Raw genomic sequence first — 24916 nt, 5'->3', positions numbered from 1 at the left:
GTATTTTTATAGAAATTTGAAGTATTCAGTCAAGATTTATAAGTTTAATTTGTTGTAAAAAGCATTATGGTTATCCACCTGAAGTGATAGATAAAGAAAGGAGAGCGTCAATCAGTGAAGCAGCGTAAAGGTCTGTGGTACCTCTGGAGGAGCTGCAGTTACAATGAGATGCCTCAGATAAAAACCTATTTCTGTGTTAGTATGGCACAATCAAAGTCCAGACCCACATCCACCTAACATTTTACGTCAAATGTTAGAAAATACCGTTTACTGATGCAGCCCATTCAATACGACTGAGTTTCAGTACAAGTAAAAAATAGAATCTCTAGATTTGTATTTAGGTTGTAGAGACATTCCCTAAAATACTTACTGCTGTGAAAGGCAGTTCTGCAAAGTAGTGACTCTGTGGGGTGGTTGACTACAAATGCATGCCACACTTTTCAGATCTTTATTTATGAAAAAAAATTGAAGTTAATATATTCTAAGACTAAGGTCTGTGGTTGGAAGTCGACGGTATGTGAAAATGTTACAGTGGGCATAAATATTTTTCAAATCAGTGCATGTTTATATGCTCTTCTTTCTCATTTTATCTATTTTGTACTTTATTTCAAAAAAAGTAAAATCAAGTGTATTTTATTTTAATTGAGTTTGGCCTAAAAGGATGGGCAGACAGGTCTTCTATGTTTGACTGTTAATCCTTTGGAAATCTCAGCTGCAATGGGAATAAACTCCAGGAAATAACTCTGTGTCCCTGGCAACACTGCCAGGAAGCAGCTCCATACATAGCCAAGCCAACCAGAGAGAGTAAAAGGGCTGTTTCTATATGTTTGCCTGTTAGGCTTGTGGTGTTTCAGCGATATTTAAATGTGGAGTATTCCTCCATGTTACGCTTGGAATTCTTGTCGTTTAATTTCCCTATATTAAAATTTTGCACTATTTTTGGAAAGCCTGTTAAATTTTGCACAGCATGAATCGGTACATGGAAGAATGCGGCTGAGTTCTCCTATTTTTTTGTCTCCTGGCTCTTCCCAGAGTGCTATGAGGACGCTGTCCTGGTTTGAACTCCCGCTACAGACTCCTCCCTCACTCCTTCTCTCTTTCACATCCCAACCCGTTCCTCCCAACACCATCGCTCATTTTGCTCCTCCTCAAGTTTTCTCTTTGTTTACTCTCATCCTGTGTCAAATATCAGATTTAGACAAAAAAGAGACATGGGTTGAAGTAAAAGAAAGGGATGTTGTGGGAACTAGTTTGGTGTAGAAGGAAGGAAAAATGAGGAGGAGTAGAAGGTGTGGTAGGATGGAGTCTGACTTCTCATACCTGTCTTTTGTTCTCACTGACAGGAGAATACCAGTTTATTGACTTTACTGGGTGCTTACATCTGCTTGTAACATGTTTTTCTCATGAACCTATTAACTTCCTCTGTACAGTTTAACTAAAATGATCCTTTCCTAATATTTTTCTGTGATGTTACATTTTTAAACCCTCTAAAAACTAAGCAAATATCCAATCAATTTATGATAATGTTTTATATTAAATTGAGTGAAGAAATGAGAAGCAATACAGTGCCAGTAAAGAACCTTTTAGCAATTAGCTGGTCTAACAAGTTTGGATTTTCCTATTAAACAAATATGCACTGATATTTATCTTTTAAATCATTGCTTGGTTTCACCCGATAGGTGAAAGGATTTTTAATTTGCAATTGGCTATAGAGAATGGATGAGACACAGTCGATGCTTGATCAAACAATATCTCTAAAACTGTTGACTGGTGCCTTTAAAACATATTTAATATGCAATTGGTGCCTTTAACTCAAACTGAATGTTGTTCTTGACGGTTCTGAGACAGAGAGGTTATGGAACGTTATCTGGGGAATGTTTTGTGAGAGGAATCAGCTCCTCTAAACGGAGTAGTTTTCAGATCAGTTTGATGGTGCTGATGGAATCAGATGCCATCTGTGTCAGCTGTTAAATAGAAAACGACTTCACCTTGTTTGACACCACTGATGTGCGTTGCCCTTTATTCTCTCCCCTCATGTCAGTTCAGACGTGAACTCTCTTTATCCACTAATTTGTAAATCAAATGTCTTCACGCCCTGATGGGAAAGATTTGCATAACTGAGAAACTATGAACAGCTTGAAATTATTTCTCAAACACTTTCTGGTTTTTTTCCCCACAACTAGATTGCTGCTTTTTGTAGACAGAGCCTCACAAAAATATTCTTATCCTTTGAACTTTTAAAAAAATTGTCATGTTAGGACAACAAATGTAAACATAATTTATTGATTTCTTAAATAAATATTCTTTGGTTTGTTCACAGTTAAAACCATGTGAAAAAAATAATAACATGCCCAAAAAATTCTTATTTCTTCATTAAACAATGTTCATGTGTTGATGTCTCATCAAATGTTCTTTATCTCTGTGGAGAAAGGATTTAATTGCATTTTAAACAAATAAGCAGGCTGGTATTCACTGGTAGGTTAGGATGTTTCTCTGACACAAGCACAGCCACAGCACACCAGCAATCTTGAGCTTGAACGACAGCATGCACTAAATGTGGGAAGGATGTGAGCACCATGTACAAAAGCATGATTGACACAGTTAAGACATTCCTCCTGGCTCTGATTGGTTGTTTCTGGGAGCGGTGTATTTCTGCAAACAGCAGTAGGACCACTGGGAGAATACAGAAAAACTAGATTTTTTTCAGAGATTATCTATTTCTTATTCTACTATCAGGATCTACTAACAGTTTTGTAGTAGATCAAAACTGTTTTTTATAAACATTCCCTACTGCAGCTTGTAGTGTTCATGTTAGGAAATGACAAGTAGGTGTCATATTTCTGATCAGATGACTGTCTGTGTTGACACTAGATGTTTATTAGGACATGTTTGAGTTGTCTTGCACTACTCTTCTTATACTCTCGATAATAGTTTTGGTTTATATTTTAGTCTTTGGCCTTTGCAGCAGTTGACTTGTTATGGAGATACTTTTAGTGTTAAAGTGTGTGGAAAAGGTTTCCAGCCCTGCAGTCAAGTCGGTGTTTCATTACTTCCTGCTGACAGCCAGATCCTGAGGGCTGATCTGCTGTCACCTTTCTATTGACTTAAAGCTGTGATGCTTTAATACCAGGTCTGTCAGCCTTAACCATTAACAAGGCAAAGTCTCCAGCAGCTCTGATCAGAGATGAGTGATCTCCAGCAAATTAATAGGTTACAGTGTTAATGTCAAAATTTGTGTGGATAGTTTTGATATGTGACTTGAATATTTATGCCATTTTGCCAGTTTAATAAATGCAACTTCCAGACTTTATATGCATTAATAAACACTCTTTAATGCTAAAACACCTTCACTTTTTTTAACCACTAAAATATTTATGTCACATATCAACATCAGCTCAAATTGTCATATTGTTGCATCCCTAAATAATATAAATATAAATTGGGCAATGGTATGAATAATTTTGGATTTAATTTTACATCCATGCGTATCTACAAATGCTGCTTCTAAATTCTGGTTCAATAAAAATAGTTGCCTGTAAATAAGCTTTACTCTTTTTTAAATACAACTCCAGTTTGTAAAACCTTCTTTGAGTATTTGTCACTTCTGACTAACAAATAATATCTTTTTATTAACAGTACAGAGTTACGTAACAATTCACTTAAAACTAAGAATAACAACATATCCACTTTTTAAGCCATAATAGCTATGTGATTTTATTTCCTTTTGTGGACACCATAAAGCATGAAAGTGTAACATATGACAGTAATAATGTTGTTAATATATTTGCATTGTTAGTCAGTGAGTTAGTGTATTGGTAAATGATATTACTAAAGAGTCCTGATTCCTCACATCTCTTTTTCTTAGGAGAGAAAAAGAGATGTGATGCAAATAACCTATATGTGTCTTTCCTCAGAGATGGACAACCCAGAGGCCAGAGTGACAGAGATTCATGCTCTTGTTCACCGATTACCTGAGAAGAACAGACAAATGTTGGAGCTGCTGATGAAACACCTGTCCAAGTAGGTGGAGATAACACACAACCTGTCTCCTGCAATCCGTTTGGTGGAGTCCATTATCTCTTGATTGGTTCTGCCATCAATCCTGAGAAAAAAACAAAAACTTAGACTCAGTAAAATTTCCATGTAATTTGATGCATTGTGGGTTTACAATGGAAACCCTGGAGCCAACAGGAGAATCTCTTTTCCCAGGTTTTCTGTTCCAGGAAGGGATTGGGAGTAATATCAAATCAGCAAAAAAAAAAAAAAGACTATACCAGAAGAAAATGAAAGATATTGGATCTGCTAGCTGGAGTCCAGAACCAAATTTGACTAAAAATGTATTTGCAGGACTATAGACAAGCTGTTTCTGTCAGGAATTTTTAGTCTTGCATTAACAAATTAAAAGATCGTCACAAATACAGATTATTTATTACAATACAAAAAAATCAGAAATTTAACTTTAATTAAATTTTGTATGCACAGTAGACATATTACATGTTGAAGTTTAGGTAGTTTTATTTTAAATTTTCTAAAATTTAAAGTAAAATTAAATTGTACTTTAAATTTAATTTTAAATTAAATTAAAATTACTTTAAAATTTAAAGTAAAATTTCAAGTAGGAAAAACTTGGAAGTTAAAAAATCTGACTTCTGCATACAAACCATTATCAAAATCTAGTCTTTGACCATTCTTTATAATTACTTTTCTCCCTCACCACATATGCAACATATTAAATTAATACACTTTAATACTCTGGCTAAATCTATTGAATTATAAATGCATTCATATATTGATTGCTGTATAATCAAATTGAGCCCCAGCCTTAAAAACAACTCATGGCATGACAGTAGTGGCTTATGTGTGATTATTCTGCTAAAGTATTCCACTGACATTGTGTATTCAGTCTAAACCTGCATCTAAGCCCAGTGGATTTATCAGGCTTTCCTTCTGGAGCTGCAGCATGATGCAATCTGTGATAAATGGGTCATCATCCATGTTTATACTACCTGTGGGTGAGCGCATGCAGGCCTTTTGGTAGCGAGCATATTTCCACAAGCTTTGTTGGATTATAGCTGCCGATGGCCATCATCATAGCCGCTTTATAGATATGGTGACTGTATCAGAGCACACCTTTGATCTTTGCAGTTTTCTATTCCTATCAGTCTGCAGGTTGATTTCATCATTGCTAAAGAGGAGATAGTGTTTACATATGTAAAAAGTCAAATGCATAAATGAGTCCAACCATTTGTAATAGGTTATTTTATTAACCTATTTTTGTTGGTAGATTCACTTGCTTTAACTATCTTCAGATTGTTTTAATTGTAAAATTCATTGCAGAAGCAAAAACATGCCTTAGACAGAAAACTGCTTTGACTTTCCCAGTCTTCCTCTATGCTTTGTCCTTTTCTGACCTGCTGCTTGCAGACAGGCGATGCCCTCCTGTTCTCTGTGCTCTTTCAGCTTTTCTGCAAAGGTCCTTGTCAGGCTGTTGATTTACAGTGGATTTTTATGACTTTGTGCACGGCGACAGCTGCAGCCAGGGGCCTTATCCTTTCATTGCATCAGCCCATCTGTCTGCTCCTTTCTCCTGAATGCACTATCTCTTAAGTTTTAGCAGGAAATTACTTTGTATTATGACCAAGCGTCTACAAAGGAGATTAAAATGCATTGTGACCTTGCAAAATATGTCCCTGGCAAAATTAACAAAATGAAACTTTTATGTTTTATTTTTGAAATCACATCAGTAGATTTCAGTTCGAGCATTATGTAATGGCAGTTTGGAGCTTAAGTAAATATGCATTCCTAAAATACCAGTGTACCAGTATTTATATACATGCCAATCAGCTACATTATAACTTGAATACTAGCAAAGACAGAACTGTGTGGGCTGCACAAATAACATAATCAAAGTATAAACAGAGAACCTCAGAGATCTTCTGTTATTATCTCACCAGGAAACTCTAACTGTGGGTCACTGGGGTCTGCAGATCTTAGGGAGGCCTCTCCATAGATTCTTCAGCTGAAAAAAATGTTGTCATAATGATGCCTTCAAATAGGCAGCCCAACTAATGCAGCTAATATCATCTTGTGACCCTCAAAGTGTTGCTCTAAGAAAAGAAGCATGACAGTGGTTTCATCCAATATTTGTAGAAATAAAGGGAAATTCTGTATTTTTTGGTAAGTTATTTTATAGCTTATTCCTTCTCTTACTGAGGCAAAAGCTCTTTTGAACAGGACAGATGATATGACTGAAAAACATCTTGATATATTTGCTTTTTATATCAGTCAATATTAATAATTATCAATTATTGATTTGTTTTCTGTTTTAAATATCTAAAACATTTCCAAATTGGTGACATGGCCTTTTCTACATAGACACAATGTTTTTGTCAAAATGTTCTTTAAAATTACTTGACTGCCCTCTAAAAACAATACAAGAGGTGATAATAATTTATCATTATCATTTTTCAGGTTTAATGGCTCTGAAATAGGATATTTTCTCCCTATTATTGGCAAATTCTTGCTTCTAGTTCTGAAAAATGCATTTTTAGCTAATAAATCCAGTCCAAATTTGACCTAAGCAAAGGTATAGAAAATCCCCGTTATAGTAGGTGTCTCTATGCATAATGTTTTTATCCTTTCACTTTTCAACAACAGTGTCATGTTGTCTAAGCAGACGGTTATCTTTTTCTATTTTTAGTTATCAAAATTTCTTGGGGGGATTCAAAAAAATCACAAGAAGCAGCAGATTTCAGTTCAATAAACAATGACTAGGCATTAGTCAGATATTTCAGTTTTTGTATTATATTTTTGCATTTATTTAAATGTGGTTCCCCTTTTTCTTTGTTCTTCCTTCACAGCGTGGCCAGTCACCACCAGCAGAACCTGATGACTGTCGCCAACCTGGGCGTGGTCTTTGGACCCACTCTGCTGCGCCCGCAGGAGGAGACGGTCGCAGCCATCATGGACATCAAGTTCCAAAACATTGTGGTGGAAATCCTCATAGAGCACCATGAGAGGGTAAGAGGAGGAGTGCTGTGAGTCCAGGCATGATCAAAAAATTGTACAGTGAAGATTTAACTTTTATTTTTCCTCATTCATCATTATTTATTACACCTATTAGATCTAAACATGCCCACGGTAATTGTAAGTGCACTTTAAAGTCACATGACTCAAGCTGCTTACGCAATTCACCATGGCAACAGTATGTCTGCATGAGAGCCTGCCATTGGACACAATGTTCAGTCAATGAATGGAGCAAACAAGACGCTAGTAAAAGGTTCTTCCACCTCATGTTGACACGAGTAAGAGAATGTGTGGTGAATAGATGTCTCACACATAAATATAACATTTATTTTTACTTACTTCATCCTTTTGAGAGTCAACAGGTGTAATTTGTGTAAATGTAACGATAAAATGATGATATATAACTGAGCAATTGAAATTTTCAACAAAAAAACATCTTAGATTTCATCATTGCCACATTCTTAAAAAACTGAATATGATGAACTTTCTTTAATAATGTAAAATCTCATTATTTTTCAAAGATTTGAAAGGTTAGTCTCTTTAGGTGTTCAGTGACCTAGTAATTCCTCTTAGATCTGAAGGTTTAGTAACTCATGGCGGAACCTGCAACAACCTTTTCCAAAATCTCTTTTGAACAAAGCAGTTTTTATTATTGTCTTTTAAATTGTTTTATATTGCCAAAAGCCCATCTGGGGAGATGCATTGAAAATTAACTGAAGCTAAAAAGGTGCTATTGCGTATTGCTGTTTCAAAGGGAGTAATAACTTTGGCAAACCAGTTGGTTGTGCCGGTTTTTATTTAGAGGTATTAGAGTAAAGCACATATGCCACGTCTTTCAGATATGTATTTGTAAAAGATTTTGAAATCTGTATACTTTTCCTTCCACTTTATGTATTGCTCTGTATTGATCTATTACAAAAACATTCAAATAAAATAAATTGAATTTAGCAGTTGTAATGTGCAAAAATCTCACATGATTGTATTTTGCAGTTTGTTTTTGACATCTTGATGTCTTGTATAACTTCTAGTTTTCTCAAACCCAACCAGTTTGTTCACATTGCTTTCTTTACATAACTTTTGGTTACACGCAGACAATTGCATGATACACATTGCTTTTTAATCTGCGAACTAATTATGTGAACAGATATTTCAACGACAGCATAATGCTCCTCACAGGTTTGATAAGACGGTAAGGCTAAACAGTTCCTTCCAATTTCCTAAAGCAGTTTTTTTTTGTTTGTTTTTGTTTGTTTATGCAGATATTTGGGGACGTGCCCAATTCGACGGGCAATTCAACAAGCATGCAGCTCGACCAGTCAAGGAGGAGAAGCACTGAGAGCAAAGCACCGTCCTGCAGTGAAAGGCCTCTCACGCTATTCCACACACCGACACATTCTCAGACAGGTGAGCCCCATGCCCAAAAATAACACATTTTTATACTGTTCACCTTTTACATACTTTATATATTGTCTCCTTAAGTACTCTAGTTGCATAAAAGTGTCAGCTTGCAAAGGTATTTGATTTATGTTACCATGTTAGACACACACAAGACAAGGATTTAGTTGGTCTATGTAAAACTAGAATTCACACTGCTCAGTCAGGAGTTTTACAATTATAGCAGCAAAAAGTATGTAAATCATGCTTTATTTTTGTAGGTGAAAAGAGGAACAGTGTTGGCAACACCCCAGCTGCTGACATGCAACACCCAGTGTCTTCCTCTACAAACTGTAACAACAGCAGCAGCAGCAGCAGTAGCAGCACTGGCAGCCACAATAAAACCCCCAGACACAGCCTGACCAGCAACGATGGAGAGCAGGATGGACGACAAATCCGACCCAGCTCACTGTGAGTCATAACGTCTTATATATACAGTTTCACTATGCAGCTCTTTACACTATTCAAACAGTGCCTTATAAAAGTATTTACACACCTAAACTTTTTTTTACACTTGGTCATGTTAGGTGCACAATATTCTAGTATTAATATGGCAAATTTTGCTGTTTGCCATATTAACTGCAATAGAAACTCGTAATTCATCCAAGTTTTTTCTCATAAATGTGACGTTAATCTTAAATTTTTTTTTTTTGGCAGAAATGTCCTCCCCCATGCCTAATTTGTTTTCTCTTATCTACTGTGGCCCTAATATTTAGTGTGGTTTTCTTCTGTAGAAGAAAAATATTTTATTCTGCTTAATGTTCCATGTCATTTTCTTTTTATTTTAGCTTAATTTTATTTCACACTACCTTCACCCCACTTTTCCCTCCTCCTCAAAAGAAGCAGTATGTGGTCAAAATTCTCCAAGTCTGTGTGAACAAACAGCAGACGGTTTTATGTTGGAGCCAAGTGTAGCTGCTGAGTTATTTTCAGCTTCTCCACTATCAACCACAATGTCCACCCTATCCTTTGCGGACAGAAACTGTGTCTTTCTAAAGCTGTTGGTCTCTATAGTGAGGTGTGAATGTTAAAAAAGCTGCCAAAGCAAAGATAGAGCTGATAAAATGCTTCTGCTCTTGGCCGGGTTTCCTTTTGTGGAATCAGTCCCACACAGGAGAGATTTGGTGTCTGAGTGAGCTAACTTACAAATTCAATTTGTTCTTTAAAAAGAAATATGAAATGGTCATTTAGCTTTGGATTCCTTGATATTACTCAGAAGATCTTTAGTTTTTCCCTTCAGTTGCTGAGAGATTCCATTTGCTTTGTTGCACAATATCTATTTTGCAAAGGGAAGAGTTATTTCAGACAAATTACTTTCAGAATGTTTATTGGCATCATGCTCATGCATGATATAATTATTTCCTCACTTAATCTGAGCACTGATTACATTTTACTTGATAAAAATATTTGAAAAATAAACATGAACAGCCATATTAGTTTTTCTGCAATATTCAGCTGAGTGGCTGAGACTCTGTGAACAACCAAACAAACCGCTGACTTGGGAAATTCCTTGTTGCTCAATGCAGCTGCCCCAAATGCAGCAACTGGTGCTGAGCAGCTGGCTGGAAAACTGCGAGAGTCCTGGAAATCTCTATCTGCTCAGTCTGCTTAAATCTAAACAATCTGAGGATTTTTGATTCTGATTGTTTTCAAGAAGAGCAATTTCACACAGCGTATGTAAAAAGACTACAAATGGGATTTGCATGCCAGTGATGTAATGGGCTAACCCAGGGCTGGATCTGAAGATGCTCCACTGCCACTGCGTTGTCTGAAAAGTCCCAGCAGGTTTTTTACAGGAAGCTAAATGAACAGTGGTCAGAGCAGAAAGTAGTTCAAACTAAAGGATCAGGCTACCAAGCATCACATCCTACACATAGCTACAGGGGAACAAATGTGAAGGAATGTTAAGAATAGCAACAGCAAAAAGTTTACAGAAAATAGCATTAATATGAAGGAAAATTTGTCCATTTGCTCTCCCACAATGCACTTGCTGGCAGGTTGTGCTGTTTCAAGGCAATATCTGCACTTGTTTCATATTTTAAATGTTTGGGCCAACTTCGGACCTATTGCAAACAAAACCTGGACTATGAGTTTTGCCCTGTGTGTTTACTGTTTTGAAAACGTGGAGTCTGAGTTTCTCGATTGCATAAAAGCAATCGAGAAAAAACTGAAAACGTACAATTTAAAAACTTCCTACAAATATTATTAGGTTTTAATAAGGGTTTCTCAGGGCTTGTAGGCCTCAAAGCATCCCAGGAAGAGGAACTTACTTTTTTGTAGCTGACGAATAAAAATGAAAAAAAAAGAAAGTGAAGAAAATGTAAAACTTTTTTCATTCAGTCATAATTTTCTTTCCTACCATTGGCTTTGTACAAGACTCATACTTTGTTTATTTGTTGTCACTCTGTCATTCGTGCTCTGTGTCTGTGTACGGGTGGCTGCCTGGGCACATTTGAGCGACTCCGTTAATGAGACATTAAGAAGAGAAAGAGTGTTTACAGATGGATTTATTGGCACTAGCTGGTAGTTGGCTCATGTGTTACTTTAGACTTTTAGGGCTGATGTAAGAGGAGCTTGGTCTGCCATAGCTCTCATAATGTCCTTGCTGCAGCTGCCTCTGGTTTGTAATCTAACCATCTTTTTTATTTGCCTCTGTGTGGGGTCTTCCTCTGAAGGTTACACAGATGATTGCTTCACATAATCGTTTATCATCTACTCCTTTTATTATTAATGGTTTTGATATTTTAAACTAAAAACACCTCTTGTTTGTTTCCTTTTTTCTGTATTACTGAATCAGTTTTCATTCAGTTGTGGTAAAAGCCTTGTGTTTTTTGCACATAGGTAATAATCACCATTTCCCCTTGTTATGACTAACAAACAATAAGCTACACCTCCCTTGTGCATTCATGGCATGCACCCTGAAGCATTTTCTAAAAACAATGAAATCACAAAGATGAAAAGGCGTTAGGAAAAATTCTGTCATGTAAATAATAATGCACAAAAGGCTGCCTGCAGTTGTCAGTGTTGCATTTGCAAATTGTTTCCTCATGACTCTCCAAAATCTCGTTGATGGCTGTTTTAACCGTAAAAGGTAACCACAGTAACAGTCTCGAAGCATGATGTAGAATCTGGTCTTGCTTTTCACTCAAGCCGCTCATCAGTGTGAGTTCATCAACAACATGCGGCACCAGATTAGATGGACAGCATGGTAAATTTATTGGTTGCGAAATCTGACACATAAGCAACATTTGCAGCAAATAACGATTGACGACAAAGCTGCTTTTTGTGGCCCACTAAAGATTTGTTTTTGTTTCAAACAAACAGACTGATGGGACGCTGATAAGGACTACTTTTGTGTGCAAGTTTTCAAAAAGGAGTTGGTCGATCACCGAAGCTATTCAAGAGTAAAATACCATCTCAATACAAAACATGTAGCAACTGGCCCAGATATCCTCAACTCTAATGTCAGCACCCACTGTCACATTTCTAAACAAGACTTTTTCTTTCAAAGAAGTTGCATGAATGATCAGAAGTTCCTGAAACTCTTGAACGCTGAATAGGTAATTTTGACACTTATAATAGATCCTTATTTTTATACCTCTTCAGGTACAATTTGTATTACAACGAAACACAAAGCAAAACTATCCCTCATTATTAACCGGGCCATCAAAACCTTTGGTTCATTTAAAAGCTTAATGAGCTGCACTAATTCCTCTGTGGTCAGAAAAGCTACTCAGATCTCAAAGGACTACTCACATTTATTTGTCTTGGCTCTCTTCATTTTTTTCCCTGTGAATGTGGGTTGTCTGTCTGTCTGTCTGTCTGTCTGTTCGTCCGTCAGTCATGTTGATCCATTGTGTACTTAGCATAATGCACCGTACATGTTAACTTTTGTACCAAATATTGAGAAAAGTAACTGGATAGCCAGATGTTCCACTTTGGGAAAAGAAGCAGTTCAAATACATTTCTAAATGCCCCACACTAACATGATAACTGGAATTGGATTTCTTAAAGATCTGGCCAGTTTAGGATGAAAAATCCAGCACTATAAAAGTGGGAAGAGACAGGAACTTTTCCTTTTACATGGTGAAACTGCTGCAGCACTCTAAAAGGAAGATGCATTTGACTCTCAAAATGAATAATATGCAAATATTTCATCCTTGAAGCCAAATGTTTTATGTTTCATTTGATCTGTTGCAGGACTGTCTCATCAGACATGGTCATGAACAAACAGGATCACTCTAAAAGCTCATGTTCTACTAAAGCTTTGACATAAATTGTGACCATTGCGATTTAGTTTGCTTAACACTTTCAACTTGTGTAGTTAAATCTCTTTTTTATTTTCTGTCTTCAGACTGAACCCAAAGAGTCGAGGCAGTATACCCACAAGGTAGGAAAAGTCTTCCATATGTCCTCCATCACTTGTAAACTTTACAGTTTACAAGCAAGGTAGTTGAATGTGTAAATTTTGCTTTTCAGTGCAATATCTCCGAGCCCCACCTCGCCCCGTTCTCCCTCCTGGCCGATGTTCTCAGCACCTTCAAGTCCACAGCCGATCTCATCCGCTTCCAGTGACTCTTCCCCAGTCAGGTTGGTCCATGTTGGTTCTTTGTTTTGTTTTATTTAAAGCTTACAAAGATGCTGATCCCAGAGAAATACAAGTAATAATTTGTCTGTAGAATTTTTTTTTGGCTCAGGTCATAATTCAAAAGAAAAAACAATCAGAATTCAGCAGTAGTATAAAAGGTGACAAATGACTATTTCACAGTTACTACATTAAACTGAATCTGGTAAAATACCAATCACTTAGTTGAACATTTTTGCCTTTCACATTTTTATAAATCAAATACGAACATCAACTGATGCTTGTATTAGTGCATAAAAATCTAGTCCAGATTTAACTACCGTAATCTAAAAGTAATAGGTGTTAAGATACTATTGATTTATTATAGTCCCCATCTCAAAAAATGCTGATATAACCCTTCACTATAACACAAAAACTAGAGGAGTTTAATGATTTGTGGGACAAAAAAAATAAAACCCAACTAAGCAAATGTTTTATGCTCAGATTTATAGGATGTTCTAAAAATATAGGTAAAGCTAACAACAGCTGGTAAATATGATAGCTGGTCAGCTCTAACTATGCAGTGAGAATATAGGAATTTGGATCTCTAGAATAAGCCTCATTTCTCCAGCTGTTGAGCAAAGTCCTATTAAAGTAAATGTCTTAAATGTTTATTGGGAACATTGTTCTGTGCCCTTTAGCATGATGCAACTGCTGACCTTCCCTATGAAAGGAGATCCTTCAAAATCTAAATCAAAAGATCAGGGGTTACATCCTGGGTCAAGAAAGTGCTCTGAACTATTTATATACGGGCCAGACTGCAGCCTTTCTTATATAAGTTCATCTATTTAAATTGGAATAGAAAACAGCAACACCGACTGGTTGCAGTCACTCACCTAAACCTTGGCAGATGTACAGCATTTGAACACTCCACATTTAAAGACTTAACTGCTAATACCTGGTTCTCTCTGTGACGACTTAAAACCCAAAGTAGCCTTTCACTCAGAACGCTGTCTAGAGGAGTACCTGATATAGATGCGTAAACCCCTAATAATAGATTTCTCCTTTTCATTTATGTCTAGTGAAGAATTTCTATGTTGATTTGGGTTCATGAATCGTCAATTTCTTAAAAAATCAGCAGGTTTCTTTCAGTTTCTTCACCCTGATCATCCGTTTTGAAGGGGTTTTCCTACATTCATCCTTTGGTTCAAACCAGTAACTCCTGAATAGTTTTTTATTAGTTTTTTGCTGGAAAGCTCAATACCAATGTCATTTGACTCCATATCTTTACAATTCTGATGGCAGGAGAGAAAGGCCTTTTTCCTGGCAATTTTTTTTATCTACTTCAACTGTCAAATTTAGGCAAATATCTTTTTTTTATTTCCATTTTCTAACATATAATTGTGTCAAGACACATCAGAGTTTCCTGCCCCTCCCATGTAGAAGAGCAGCAAAAACTAAAGGCCTCTGTGTCCTGTTGTATTTATTCCCCAGGAAGAGGAAAAGTTATAAATTACCTGGAGTTCAATGATAAAATTCTAAACAAAAACGGCAATTTAATCTATTAAAACATATACATAAATTTAAAAAAAAGAATTGTCTTAAAAAGAATTACGTTAAATCTTGATGTTTTGCTCCGACTTTCTGTGTGCTTGTAGTATCACAGGCAGGAAGGCCCGAGCGCTGTACGCTTGCAAGGCAGAGCACGACTCAGAGCTGTCCTTCATCGCCGGGACCGTCTTTGAGAATGGTGAGTCAGACGCTGGAGCTGGCAGCAGTGAAGGAGAAAGACAGGATGTGTGTTGGCGTTATAGAAGTTAATTTGTTGTGAAAACACACAGTAAGTTTGGTTGCAGTGTGTTTTAGGGATTTGCATTTCCTCAGACTTTGAAAGATTGTGTTCACCCTGCAAAAGACTTTTTAATATCTGAGTAAAGGAGCTGTTGGCTTCGTTTTTATTAAGAGGTGAAAACAACTCGTGCAGACAAAGGAGGATCTTTCATTAGCTTATTTATCTTTTCTCCTACATGACTGGAAGAATTTAACATGTCAGCTTTTTTCAAAACTCCCACAATAGCTTCCTTTAAATGAAGGCCATATTTGCCCAGATTCAAGGATGAAAAGCTATTAAAACTGTCCATACACTGACAGTTTCGCCTGCGCGTCACCTGTTTGTGTGTATTTGTTTATGTGTTGAAGAAATTCTGAAATGACAAACACACATAGCACTCATGGGAGGAATTCGGTTTTCTTGTTCTTACAAACTGACCTTTAAAATCTAAATAATGTTGACATCTTAAAGACTATTGATAGTTATGTAATGCAGAGCAGTGTCATGTGAGCCCTCATGGGTCAAACTTTGTCCGTGGGGACATGTAATCCCCAAAGAGGCATCTGAACACTGCAGGCTTCTCATCAGCAGTCAAGGACGAAGCATTTAATCTGTCCACAAGAAGCTCAGACTACAACCTCCATGATTTAAAAAAATAGTCATAATAATAACGCTGCATTACAGCATATGATTGCTTCCTGACTAGCACAGATTCATTCAACGATTTGAACTCTCAGAAAAAACATGAAGATCAAACTGAGAGAACATAAACAAAAACTAGAAAATTCCTGAAGAAATTTAACTGGGGCCTGCCAAAGTGTGCCCGTCGGTTTGGACCCAGCGTTCTGATGCTAAGAATTAGCATCGATGCTAAAGAAAGCTGCAATGTAATCAATAGCATGTGGAGAATCACAAGAATGTTAAGTAAGCTGGACATGCAACATTCAGTATGATAAAGCAAGTGCATTAGCTAAAATGAGCAAATATGCTAATGTAAGCATAAATACTTTCAGTAGCATGTGGGGTATCATTAGAATGTTTACTGTCATTTACTTACTCCATTAAGTATACTAAACATGGCTAATAAGTCTGAAAAATAGAAAATAGCTTATTTAAGCTAAAAGGCTAATGCTAATGAACTGCCTTGCTGCGCAAGGCAGTTCCTAACCTGGATAAACAGATAATGCAGAATGATATCACTGCACCGCGTGTGCACTGTCCAGAGGGGCATTTTGAGGCTTTTATTTTGAAATTTGCAGTAAGCTTCATATTAAATGCCCACACTAATCCAATGTGTAAGAGTGCTTTGGATAAACCAGTCACATAAAGCCAAAAAGAGCAATTACATGATGTAAAAATTGCCAAAGCTTTTATTTTGAAATTTTTGTTAAGCTTCATTTGAAAGGTTCAAATTCATCCAATGTTTATCAGTCATTGGATTTAATCAGTCATATAACGCTCAAAAAGCAATGACCTGATGTAAAAAATTTCAAGGGCTTTTATTTTGAAATTTTCAGTAAGCTTCATTTCAAAGGGCTAGACTCATCCCATGTGTAACAGTGACAGGGTTAAATGAGTTATATACAGCCCATAGCAGCAAGTTGTTCTAAAGGCCAGCTCAGTCCTCCTCTGTTTTAACTGAACTACTAGTTAGAACTACAGTGATGCGATTTGTAGTCCTAAACAGTTCTCCCTGCTCTGGGTTCCGTTGCCATGGTAAATAATCCTCTCTGCCAGCTGTGAGTGAGACATCCAGGGGGAGACCTCTGTTTGAGCCAGCCAGTTTGACTAAAAAAGCATTGCAAAACTGTTTCCTGCTCGGGAACCGTAATACATATTCGAAAACCGCTTGAAGCATATGAGAGGGCTATTTGTCGCCTCACATAGTCCCGCCATTCATATCTCTACCTCACTCACAGTATTAACAGCGATGAGATAAAAAAGTGTGTGCCAAGGTCTGAAATTTTTCAGAAATACATGGAAGTGAATCAGTGAGATCTGTCTGCTACCCTGGCGCATGACTTTGCTCTGAAGCACCTGGAGAGAAAACTGTAAGCGCTTAGATAATTTTTGAAAACATTTGACCGGAGCAGGCACGCCAGATCAATGTCATGACCAAGTTTGATACCAATCATGCAATATTTGTGAGCGTGAGGGCGAGTTAAAAATGATTTGGGGTCAAAATGTCACTCTGACTCTCACTAGCGGAGCGCCTTTCACACTCTGATTTTTCCAAAAATCAAAAACTTTGGGTCGCTTAGAAAGAAGTTGTGGACAAACCATAATACATATTGACGGTTGTCTTCACTTTAAAAGAGATCACGGACGATTCTACAAAATGAAGTTTGAATGGCGTTTCTACATAAAGTTATGATTTACACAGAAAATCCTCAAAATAGGGTATTTTCAGGATTTACTGGTTGCCTCATCCCCTTGAGACGAGAGATGCACCTGGTGAGCTCAAGTAGTGATTTTGGGGTCGTTTTTTGCTTTTTACGTCGCCATGGTAACTCCAAATCCCACCAAAAGTAATAGCACACCTCCCGGGATCGAGCCGCACGTTTTGATACCACTTTTGTGGGTGGGCTCGCAGCGGTACGAGCCGCATTCACGGTGACGGAAGAATAAGTTAAGAACTAGAAAATTCCTGAAGAAATTTAACTGGGGCCTGCCAAAGTGTGTCTGCCGGTTTGGACCCAGCGTTCTGATGCTAAAATTGCATCAATGCTAAAAGCTGCAATGTAATCAATAGCATGTGGAGAATCACAAGAATGTTAAGTAAGCTGGACATGCAACATTCAGTATGATAAAGCAAGTGTATTAGCTAAAATGAGCAAATATGCTAATGTAAGCATAAATACTTTCAGTAGCATGTGGGGTATCATTAGAATGTTTACTGTCATTTACTTACTCCATTAAGTATACTAAACATGGCTAATAAGTCTGAAAAATAGAAAATAGCTTATTTAAGCTAAAAGGCTAATGCTAATCAACTGCCTTCCAGTTCCCTAACCTCGGATAAACAGATAATGCAGAATGATATCATTGCACCGCCTCCGGCGGTGCACTGTCCAGAGGGGCATATTGAGGCTTTTATTTTGAAATTTGCAGTAAGCTTCATATTAAATGCCCACACTAATCCAGTGTCTAAGAGTGCTTTGGATAAACCAGTCACGTCAAGCAAAAATGAGCAAATATATGATGTAAAAATTGCCAAAGCTTTTATTTTGAAATTTTTGTTAAGCTTCATTTGAAAGGGTCAAAGTCATCCCATGTGTAACAGTCATTGGATTAAATCAGTCATATAACGCTCAAAAAAGCAATGACCTGATGTAAAAATGTTCAAGGGCTTTTATTTTGAAATTTTCAGTAAGCTTCATTTTGAAGGGCTAGACTCATCCCATGTGTAACAGTGACAGGGTTAAATGAGTTATATACAGCCCATAGCAGCAAGTTGTTCTAAAGGCCAGCTCAGTCCTCCTCTGTTTTAACTGAACTACTAGTTGGAACTACAGTGATGCGTATTTGTAGTCTTAAGCAGCTCTCCCTGCTCTGGGTTCCGTTGCCATGGTAAATAATCCTCTCTGCCAGCTGTGAGTGAGACATCCAGGGGGAGACAATTCTCTGTTTGAGCCAACCAGTTTGACTAAAAAAAGCATTGCAAACAACTGTTTCCCGTTCGGGAACCGTAATACATATTCGAAAACCGTTTGAAGCATATGAGAGGGCTATTTGTCGTCTCACATAGTCCCGCCATTCATATCTCTACCTCACTCACAGTATTAACAGCGATGAGATAAAAAAAGTGTGTGCCAAGGTCTGAAATTTATCAGAAATACATGGAAGTGAATCAGTGAGATCTGTCTGCTACCCTGGCGCATGACTTTGCTCTGAAGCACCTGGAGAGAAAACTGTAAGCGCTAGATAATTTTTGAAAACATTTGACCGGAGCAGGCACGCGTATCAATGTCATGACCAAGTTTGATACCAATCATGCAATATTTGTGAGCGTGAGGGCGAGTTAAAAAATGATTTGGGGTCAAAATGTCGCTCTGACTCTCACTCTAGCGGAGCGGCCTTCACACTCTGATTTTTCCAAAAATCAAAAACTTTGGGTCGCTTAGAAAGAAGTTGTGGACAAACCATAATACATATTGACGTGCTGTCTTCACTTTAAAAGAGATCACGGACGTATCTACAAAATGAAGTTTGAATGGCGTTTCTACATAAAGTTATGATTTACACAGAAAATCCTCAAAAATAGGGTATTTTCAGGATTTACTGGTTGCCTCGTCCCCTTGACGACGAGAGTTGCACCTGGTGAGCTCGTTAGTGATTTTGGGGTCGTTTTTTGCTTTTTACGTCGCCATGGTAACTCCAAATCCCACAACATGTAATAGCTCCAATGCCGGGTTCGAGCCGCACGTTTTGATACCACGTTTGTGGGTGGGCTCGCAGCGGTACGAGCCGCATTAACGGAGACGGAAGAAAAATAAATAATAAAGAGGCATTCTATTGGGTGTAGAACAATAGGTGCCTGCCATGCAATGCATGGAGGCAGTGACTGACTTGCTTCGCAAGTCAGTCACTGCTCTCCTTATGCATTGCTATGGGCAAACCCAAAAATTCCTGAAGAAATTTAACTGGGGCCTGCCAAAGTGTGCCCGTCGGTTTGGACCCAGCGTTGTGATGCTAAGAATTAGCATCAATGCTAAAGAAAGCTGCAATGTAATCAATAGCATGTGGAGAATCACAAGAATGTTAAGTAAGCTGGACATGCAACATTCAGTATGATAAAGTAAGTGTATTAGCTAAAATGAGCAAATATGCTAATATAAGCATAAATACTTTCAGTAGCATGTGGGGTATCATTAGAATGTTTACTGTCATTTACTTACTCCATTAAGTATACTAAACATGGCTAATAAGTCTGAAAAATAGTAAATAGCTTATTTAAGCTAAAAGGCTAATGCTAATGAACTGCATTGCGCAGCAAGGCAGTTCCCTAACCTCGGATAAACAGATAATGCAGAATGATATCACTGCACTACTCGGCGGTGCACTGTCCAGAGGGGCATTTTGAGGCTTTTATTTTGAAATTTGCAGTAAGCTTCATATTAAATGCCCACACTAATCCAATGTGTAAGAGTGCTTTGGATAAACCAGTCACATAAAGCCAAAAAGAGCAATTACATGATGTAAAAATTCCCAAGGCTTTTATTTTGAAATTTTTGTTAAGCTTCATTTGAAAGGGTCAAAGTCATCCCATGTGTAACAGTCATTGGATTAAATCAGTCATATAACGCTCAAAAAAGCAATGACCTGATGTAAAAAAATTTCAAGGGCTTTTATTTTGAAATTTTCAGTAAGCTTCATTTCAAAGGGCCAAACTCATCCCATGTGTAACAGTGACAGGGTTAAATTAGTTATATACAGCCCATAGCAGCAAGTTTTTCTAAAGGCCAGCTCAGTCCTCCTCTGTTTTAACTGAACTACTAGTTCGAACTACAGTGATGCGTATTTGTAGTCCTCAGCAGCTCTCCCTGCTCTGGGTTCCGTTGCCATGGTAAATAATCCTCTCTGCCAGCTGTGAGTGAGACATCCAGGGGGAGACAATTCTCTGTTTGAGCCAGCCAGTTTGACTAAAAAAAGCATTGCAAAAAACTGTTTCCCGTTCGGGAACCGTAATACATATTCGAAAACCGTTTGAAGCATATGAGAGGGCTATTTGTCGTCTCACATAGTCCCGCCATTCATATCTCTACCTCACTCACAGTATTAACAGCGATGAGATAAAAAAAGTGTGTGCCAAGGTCTGAAATTTATCAGAAATACATGGAAGTGAATCAGTGAGATCTGTCTGCTACCCTGGCGCATGACTTTGCTCTGAAGCACCTGGAGAGAAAACTGTAAGCGCTAGATAATTTTTGAAAACATTTGACCGGAGCAGGCACGTATCAATGTCATGACCAAGTTTGATACCAATCATGCAATATTTGTGAGCGTGAGGCGAGTTAAAAAATGATTTGGGGGTAAATTTCACTCTGACTCTCACTCTAGCGGAGACCTTCACACTCTGATTTTTCCAAAATCAAAAACTTTGGGTCGCTTAGAAAGAAGTTGTGGACAAACCATAATACATATTGACGTGCTGTCTTCACTTTAAAAGAGATCACGGACGTATCTACAAAATGAAGTTTGAATGGCGTCTCTACATAAGGTTATGACGACACAGAAAATCCTCAAAAATAGGGTATTTTCAGGATTTACTGGTTGCCTCGTCCCCTTGACGACGAGACTTGCACCTGGTGAGCTCGTTAGTGATTTTGGGGTCGTGTTTTGCTTTTACGCCGCCATGGTAACTCCAAATCCCACCAAAAGTAATAGCTCCCTTCCGGGAACGAGCATGCGTTTGATACCACTTTTGTGGGTGGGCTCATAGCGGCACGAACCGCATTAACGGTAACGGAAGAATAATAAATAATACGTATTAAAGAAACATTCTATTGGGTGTAGAACAATAGGTGCCTGCCATGCAATGCATGGAGGCAGTGACTGACTTGCTTCGCAAGTCAGTCACTGCTCTCCTTATGAGCTATGGGCAGGCCCCAACTAGAAAATTCCTGAAGAAATTTAACTGGGGCCTGCCAAAGTGTGCCCGTCGGTTTGGACCCAGCGTTCTGATGCTAAGAATTAGCATCAATGCTAAGCTTAAAAACTTCCAAAGAACCATGTGGAGAATCACAAGAATGTTGACTAACATGGACATGCACGATTCAGCATGATAATCAGCTCACTAGCATGTTGTCTATACTTGACTTACACCATTAAGTATACTAAACATGGCTAATAAGTCAGAAAAATAGCTAATAGCTTATTTAAGCTAAAAGGCTAATGCAAGGCAGTTCCCTAACCTGAGAGAAGAATATAAAGCATTCTAATATTATTGCATCGCCTTACGGCGATGCATTAACCTGAGGGTCATATAAAGGCTTTTATTTTGAAATTTGCAGAAAGCTTCTTTATAAATGCCCACACTAATCCAGTGTGTAAGAGTGCTTTGGATAAACCAGTCACATAAAGCCAAAAAGAGCAAATACATGATGTAAAAATTGCCAAGGCTTTTATTTTGAAATTAGTGTTAATCTTCATTTGGAAGTGCCAAACTCATCCCATGTGTAACAGTGAATGTGTTAAATCGTTTCTATAATGCTCAAAACACAAGTAGTTCTAAAGGCCAGCTCAGTCCTCCTCTGTAGTAACTGACAGTTCCACCATGTTGTAGTTCTAACCTTCAGTCTTTGTAGTTCTAAAGAGCAGCTCAACTGTCATGTGAGTGAAACACAGGGAGAGAGATTCCTAACTGTTTGAAGCAGTTACTTTTTCTGATCAAAGCAGGCCAAACATATCTTTACCTAAGTGTTGCCAATAGCATGTGGGGTATCATTAGAATGTTTTCTGTAATTGATTTACTCCATTCAGTATATTTAAAATGACTAATAAGTAAGTAAAATAGCTAATAGTTTATTTAAGGTAAAAGTCTTATCTTAATGATCTGCCTTGCTGCGCAAGGCAGATCCCTAACCTGAGAGAAGAATATAAAGCATTCTAATATTATTGCATCGCCTTACGGCGATGCATTAACCTGAGGGCAATATGAAGGCTTTTATTTTGAAAAATAAACATAAGCTTCATATTAAATGCTCACACTAATCCAATGCCTAACAGTGTTTGGGTTAAATTCCTTATTTACTGGCCTAAACAGCCAGTAGTTCTAAATGGAAGCTCTGTTTTAACTGAGTGTTAGTTAGAACTACAGATATGGTGTTCTGATAGTCCTATTTATTATCATTAGGTCAAAGGTTAATGCCATAACCTGAGAGGAAAAGATAATATAGGCAGAGATTTCTGCAGCGCCTTACGGCGATGCACTAACCTGACAGAGATATTGGGGCTTTTATTGGGAAATTTCCATTAAGCTTTATTTAAAATTACACACTAATCCTGTGTGTAACAATGGTTTGTTAAAATCAGTTATAAAATGCCCAAAACACAAGTAGTTCTAAAGGCCAGCTCATTCCAGAGTGTCCTCCCATAAATCAGCTGCTCTGGCCTCATGTGTTCCGTTGCTATGGTAATGGATCAGCTGCTAACTGTCATGTCTGTGTGAGACAGAAAGGGGGGAAAAAAATTCTATCTTTGTGAGACACCCAGCCAATTAATATGGAAAAAGCACTCCGAACAAACCTTTGCCGTTCAGGAACCGTAATACATATTTGAAAACCGTTTGAAGCGTATGAGAGGGCTATTTGTCTTCTCCGATAGTACCGCAATTCATATTTTTACCTCATTCACAGTAATTGCAGTGATGAGACAAAGAATTGTGCAGAAACTTTTCAGAAATACATGGAAGTGAATCAGGGAGAGCGTCAGTTACCCTGTCCCATGATTTCACTCTGAAGCACCTTGACAGAAAACCGTAAATGCTAGAGAAATATCGAACACATTTTACCGGAGCAGGCATGCGTATCAATGTCATGACCGAGTTTGATACCAATCGGGCGATATTTGTGGGCGTGACGGCGATTTCAAAATCGCTTTGGGGTCAAAAATCTGCTTAAATTCTCACTCTAAAAAAGCGGCAGTTGGTGTCAGTTATGCTCTGCGTTTCGGCAGTTGGAAATTTTGCTCGTTTTTCGCTTTTTACTTCGCCATCGTAAGTCCGATTCCTTATAAAAGTAATAGCTCCCTTCTCGGCATCGAGCCGAACGTTTTGATACCACTTTTGTGGGTGGGCTCGCAGCGGTACGAGCCGCATTAACGGTGATGGAAGAAAAATAAATAAAGATATAAATAAACTAGAAAATTCCTGAAGAAATTTAACTGGGGCCTGCCAAAGTGTGCCCGTCGGTTTGGACCCAGCGTTCTGATGGTAACAATTAGCATCAATGCTAAGCTTAAAAACTTCCAAAGAACCATGTGGAGAATCACAAGAATGTTGACTAACATGGACATGCACGATTCAGCATGATAATCAGCTCACTAGCATGTTGTCTATACTTGACTTACACCATTAAGTATACTAAACATGGCTAAAATGACAAAAAAATACCCAATAGCTTATTTAAGATAAAATGCTAATGCTAATGAACTGCTTGCGCAAGGCAGTTCCCTAACCTGAGAGAAGATATAAGCATTCTAATGATATATTGTATCGCCTTCCGGCGATGCATTAACCTGAGGGTCATATTGAGGCTTTTATTTTGAAATTTGCAGTAAGCTTCATATTAAATGCCCACACTAATCCAGTGTCTAAGAGTGCTTTGGATAAACCAATCACGTCAAGCAAAAATGAGCAAATATATGATGTAAAAATTGCCAAGGCTTTTATTTTGAAATTTTCAGTAAGCATCATAAGAAATGGTCAAACTAATCCCATGTGTAACAGTGAATGTGTTAAATCGGTTCTATAATGCTCAAAACACAAGTAGTTCTAAAGGCCAGCTCAGTCCTCCTCTGTAGTAACTGACAGTTCCACCATGTTGTAGTTCTAACCTTCAGTCTTTGTAGTTCTAAAGAGCAGCTCAACTGTCATGAGAGTGAAACACACAGGGAGAGATGGAATCCTAATAGTTTGAAGCAGTTAGTTTTTCTGATCAAAGCAGGCCAAACATATCTTTACCTAAGTGTTGCCAATAGCATGTGGGGTATCATTAGAATGTTTTCTGTAATTGATTTACTCCATTCAGTATATTTAAAATGACTAATAAGTAAGTAAAATAGCTAATAGTTTATTTAAGGTAAAAGTCTTATCTTAATTGACTGCCTTGCTGCGCAAGGCAGATCCCTAACCTGAGAGAAGAATATAAAGCATTCTAATATTATTGCATCACGGGCGATGCATTAACCTGAGGGCAATATGAAGGCTTTTATTTTGAAAATAAACATAAGCTTCATATTAAATGCTCACACTAATCCAATGCCTAACAGTGTTTGAGTTAAATTTATTTACTGGCCTAAACAGCCAGTAGTTCTAAATGGAAGCTCTGTTTTAACTGAGT

The 24916-nt window shown here is 37.7% G+C and overlaps 1 protein-coding gene across 1 annotated transcript in view; it reads left to right on the top strand.

Annotated features, from left to right (window-relative positions):
* The window catches only part of LOC122832769 (rho GTPase-activating protein 26-like), a 75564-nt gene extending 60704 nt beyond the window's left edge, over nucleotides 1-14860 (top strand). Inside the window, 7 exon segments of the mRNA XM_044119852.1 lie at nucleotides 3915-4020; nucleotides 6861-7020; nucleotides 8286-8430; nucleotides 8682-8871; nucleotides 12815-12850; nucleotides 12940-13050; nucleotides 14683-14860. Coding sequence (XP_043975787.1) covers nucleotides 3915-4020; nucleotides 6861-7020; nucleotides 8286-8430; nucleotides 8682-8871; nucleotides 12815-12850; nucleotides 12940-13050; nucleotides 14683-14845 — 911 coding nt within the window. The 3' untranslated portion in view covers nucleotides 14846-14860.
* The last annotated feature ends 10056 nt before the right edge of the window (nucleotides 14861-24916 follow it).

Source organism: Gambusia affinis, linkage group LG01 (genome assembly GCF_019740435.1).
Source record: "Gambusia affinis linkage group LG01, SWU_Gaff_1.0, whole genome shotgun sequence".
Lineage (NCBI taxonomy): Eukaryota > Metazoa > Chordata > Actinopteri > Cyprinodontiformes > Poeciliidae > Gambusia > Gambusia affinis.
The sequence above is the reverse complement of the archived record's forward strand: the minus strand, read 5'-3'. Positions and strand labels throughout refer to the sequence as shown.